The sequence below is a fragment of the Sorex araneus genome, chromosome 4 (assembly GCF_027595985.1).
Source record: "Sorex araneus isolate mSorAra2 chromosome 4, mSorAra2.pri, whole genome shotgun sequence".
Classification (NCBI taxonomy): Eukaryota; Metazoa; Chordata; class Mammalia; order Eulipotyphla; family Soricidae; genus Sorex; species Sorex araneus.
Window position 1 is genome coordinate 6669595 of NC_073305.1, and position 4102 is coordinate 6673696.

Below are 4102 nucleotides of genomic sequence, written 5' to 3' on the forward strand. Positions count from 1 at the left end.
TCCTCCGTCCCAGCACCTCGCAGCATCTCTTGACCCGTCCCCGGCGACCTCCAGGTCCCAGCGGCCACTGTGGAGGGGATCCTGCGTCCCTGTTCTCGGGGTGCCCAGCCTTGCCCCCCCTCCTCCTGGCGCTGTGGAGATTGTTGCTCACCTCTCGGCCCCACGCTTCGCTCTGGCTCCGCTGCCCCGTCCACTCTCCTCCAACCGCGCCTGCCTCTGGTCTCTCGGTCACTGCGTCCAGCTGTCCCCGCACAGACACTCCACGAGAGGACCGTGTGCCCTGAGCCCGGGCCGCCCTGTCAGGCGTCACTGACTGTGCCTCATCTCTCCTCTCTGCCCCAGATCAGTGGACCGTCCCCTGCCCGGATCCTCTTTCTCCACAGACTGTGGCAGCTGGCAGATGGTCACGGGCTGTGGCAGTATTCAGGAGCGGGCTGGCCTGCACCCCGACTCTTCCCTCCCTTTCAGCTTCCCGGACGAGCTCCCTAACAGTTGTCTGTAAGTGTCTGCAGAAGGCAGGTGCGCCCCTGCTCGGACCCAGCACCGGCTGGTGGCCAGGCCCAAGTGCCGGTGAGGAGTGAGGCAGCTACCAGCGCCGGGGGGGCCGAGCCGGGACGCCCCCGGCCCTCTAGGACGCAGGGGCCGCTGTGACGGTGCTTGCTCTCGCCAGCCTCCAGCCCGTGGCCGCCTGGGGCAAACTGGAAAGTGACGGGACTCCACTCCGGAAGATCCTGTTTCTGTCCCGGGCGTGGCCTGACAGGTGCCTCCTCTGCAGCCGACAGCGGGGCAGTGAGGGTCAGTGCGGCGCGCGGCACGGCTGCATGACCCCAGCCCGGAGCCTAACTCCGCCCCCGCCGTGCGCCCTCTGCTTGCTTCCTGGGTGCCCCTCAGATGCCGGGGAGCAGGGCCCGCTGCCCGCTCCCGCTCCGGGGCTCAGCCCACCACGGGAGGCCAATCCCGGCCCCCAGCAGTGGCCAGTGGGGAGAGATTCCTCTGGGGAGTGGAGCCGCGGCCCTGCCAGGGGATTCCTCGATGGAGCTGCCAGCCCGGGGCTGGGCCGCAGCCAGGGGCACTGTGCCGGCGCCATCTCCTCGGCCGCCTGGTCCTCCCGGCAGAAAGACCCGTCAGGTTTCTCAGTCGATGCTGGGCTTGTGGCCCTCCCGCGGGGTTCCGGGGCTGCTCCCGGCCCCCTCCTTGCCTCGTCGCTCTCCAGAGACCGGGTGGGCCGTGGACCAGGCCCGGCTCCCGCGCCAGCCCCCCCGAACACTCTCCAGACCTTCGGCAGGATTTGCGAGGGGTTGTTTGTTTTCTTGGGTGGCACCCGGCGGTGATCAGGGCTTACTCCTGGCTCTGTGCTCCCCACTCCTGGTGGGAACCAGGAGGCTATCTGGGGTGCCAGGGATGGCGCCCGGGTTGGCCGAGTGCAGGGCCAGCGCCCTCCCCGCTGTGCTGTGGCTCCGGCCCCATCTGGCAGGTCTTCAGGGATGCTGAAAGTGGTTGTCTGCCTTCCTGCTTCAGCCACACTGCCATGCGCTGCTCTGACGGGCTCACGAGCTCTGGCCACTGAGAAGGGCAGCGGTGAGGGGGCTAGCCAAGACTCAGTTCTGGATGGTTCCCGGCATGTCTCAGACCCTGTGAGGTGGATTCTGCTTGGTCATCTGGGCTGTTGTCAGCCCACAGCTGAGTCCTGGAGCATCTCCCAAGAGGAGTCCTGGAGCATCTCCCAAGAGGAAATGGCCTGTGGTCACTGCACCCCATCTGCCCATCACTGCCGGGCCTCCCTGGGGCCCTCTCCTTGTCTCTAGCTAGGTTTTGCTCTTTGACCCGGAAATAGGGCCCGTGAGAATGCGACAGCCTTTGGCTGTTCCCTGGAAAGGGCTAACTCGGCATTTCTCCTGGTCACACACCTGAGGAGAAGCTGGAGCCGTACGCAGGGCCTCGTTCTTGGGGAGCTGTGGTGGAACGTGAAGATCCAGGGTCCTGGGCCTCCCGCAGAGCCAAGAGATGCTCGGGGCCCTGTGCCTTTGCCCCGGCTGACTGCTGTCTCCGACGCATCACTCCCAGAGTCTCCCTGGCAGGCTCCAGCCGCCTCAGGCCGCCGTCTGCTCGGGAGCCGCAGTTTGGCTGCTGGTTCTGATGGTCCCAGAGAGGGCTTGCCAGGGGGAGTGGGTGGGGGGGGGTTTCCAGGCGGGCTAGTCTGAGCGCGTAGGGGGCAGCTCTTCCCAGATAATCTGGTCCCTGGAGAGCAGCCAGGAGCCCCGGGTGTCCCTGCCTTCTCCGAGTCTGCGTCCTTCCCCTCCTGGCTGCACTTTGGAGCCCTGTGGCATAGACTCCAGCTTCTGTTTCAAAACAAGAAAACTTGCCCCTTGTGGAAGAACCTCCCGGAACTCACTCGGGCCTGGCTGTCCTCTTCCGAGGGGGCGGGACCTTTATCAGCCGAGCTTGGGTTCCTGGTGGGGTGACCCTGTCCTAGGAGGCAGCTGAGCCTCATTGCGTGCCGGAGCCACTTGCTGGCACTCCTGCCCGCCCTGCTTCTCCCCTGCGAGGGGGCGCCAGGCACCATTGTCTTCCCGGCAGCCGTGGCGGCTCTGACCTGCTAGGCCCGGGGTCTCCCAGGAGCCCCAGCAGGAACCCCCCAGGGAGCCCCCTCACCCTCTGCCTCCCTCTTGCCCGCAGGCTGGCGGCGCTGAGCGAGCGGGAGAGCCGGCTGCAGGAGGTGCGCTCGGCCTTCCTGGCCGCCTACAGCAGCACAGTGGGACTCCGCGCCGCCGCCCCCAGCCCCTCGGCTGCTATCGGGGGCCTGCTGGAGCAGTTCGTCCGCGGCGTGGGACTCCGGGGCACCAGCAGCAGCGCCTTCTGACCCCCGCCCACGGCAGCTTCCTGTTCCTCTCTCACCTGAGCCCTGAGCGGAACCAAAGCCATGCCTGGCAAAGGGGTCCCTCGACGCCGGGGTGGGGGGAGAAACCTCGCCCCCCTCCCTCCCCCGCGCTGTGCGGGGCAGCCCCGAAGCCTAGCAGGGCCCAGGACAAGGTTCTCCGGCCTCCGCTTCCCAACTGCCCGCCACCCCCACTCACTGCCCCCCACCCACATCGCTGGGCCCTGTTGGGTCTGAGGTGTGTGGGGTTTCCTGGGACCTTGTGGAGGTCGTGAGTTCACGAAAGACCCCCGGCCCTTGTTTCCCGGGGAGGCCGAGGCACCTGCACTGAGAATGAGGCAGTTGGACACAAATCACAAAATAAAATGAGTTTTTTTGAATCGCTGCCTTTCTGCACTCTGGGGGCGCTACACAAGAGAACCTCGTATTCCTTGTGCTTGGAAGGTGGGGGGCGGGGGGCATCTTGCAAATGAAGTGGGAAGAGATGGAGAGATGGCTGTGCCCCATATTCCTATGACATTACTAGGTGGGGGCTGGAGGAGACAGTGGCAAAGGCGGTCCGACTTCTCCCACGGAATTCGCAGGTTCCCAGGCCACCTGGAATTGGGACGGGCACTGGGGGCTCCATTTTAACAAGCTCTCCCCGCAACACTGCCGGCCCGTTCCGGAGGGCCTGGGTCCGGTGCTGAGAGGCCGCCGTAGGTGTGGGGGGTCTGCTGACCCTCTCCGCCAGTGTCTGCTGGAGCAGCGTGGAGGTACGCGCTGACCCTGCCCGCAAGAAGTGGTCTGAGGGAGGACAGAACAAGGCCAACAGTTCTGGGGCATTTCTGCGGACGATCCGCGCTGAATTCTGAGCTGGGTGATCTTGGGGGAGTTTTGCAGCACCCCAAAGAACGGCCCTCCCCGTCTTCCTCACGAGACAGATGCGGGGTAACTAGCCCAAGGTCGCAGGGCTCATGAGAACGGACCGAACCCTCCCTACTCGGAGCTCTGGGCGGGCCAGGAGCGGGGTGGGGAGGGACAGTAGAGGGGGAGCCCCCTCGGGCAGAGGCTCCACACGCCCCCGAGTGCGTCCGGCGCTTCAGCACCACGGACAGTGGCCGGGGCCGCCGCAGGGCTGCCTGGGGAGGGCGGGGGGAGGGACGCGGGGGTCCGGCGGGGCTCGCGGCGGCTCGGCTGCTCCAATGGGGCGGGGGCCACCCGCAGGGCCGGGCGGGGCCGCGCTGC

General features: G+C 66.8%; 1 protein-coding gene across 2 annotated transcripts in view; it reads left to right on the forward strand.

Moving 5' to 3' along the window:
- The window catches only part of MTMR14 (myotubularin related protein 14), a 29023-nt gene extending 25768 nt beyond the window's left edge, over nt 1-3255 (forward strand). The window contains exons 18-19 of one of the 2 annotated variants that reach the window (XM_004616025.2): nt 343-498; nt 2677-3255. In XM_004616025.2, the coding sequence (XP_004616082.2) occupies nt 343-498; nt 2677-2860 (340 nt within the window). In that variant the 3' untranslated portion in view covers nt 2861-3255. The remainder of the gene's footprint in view (nt 1-342; nt 499-2676) is intronic. The other variant, XM_055134818.1, reaches the window with a different exon arrangement.
- The last annotated feature ends 847 nt before the right edge of the window (nt 3256-4102 follow it).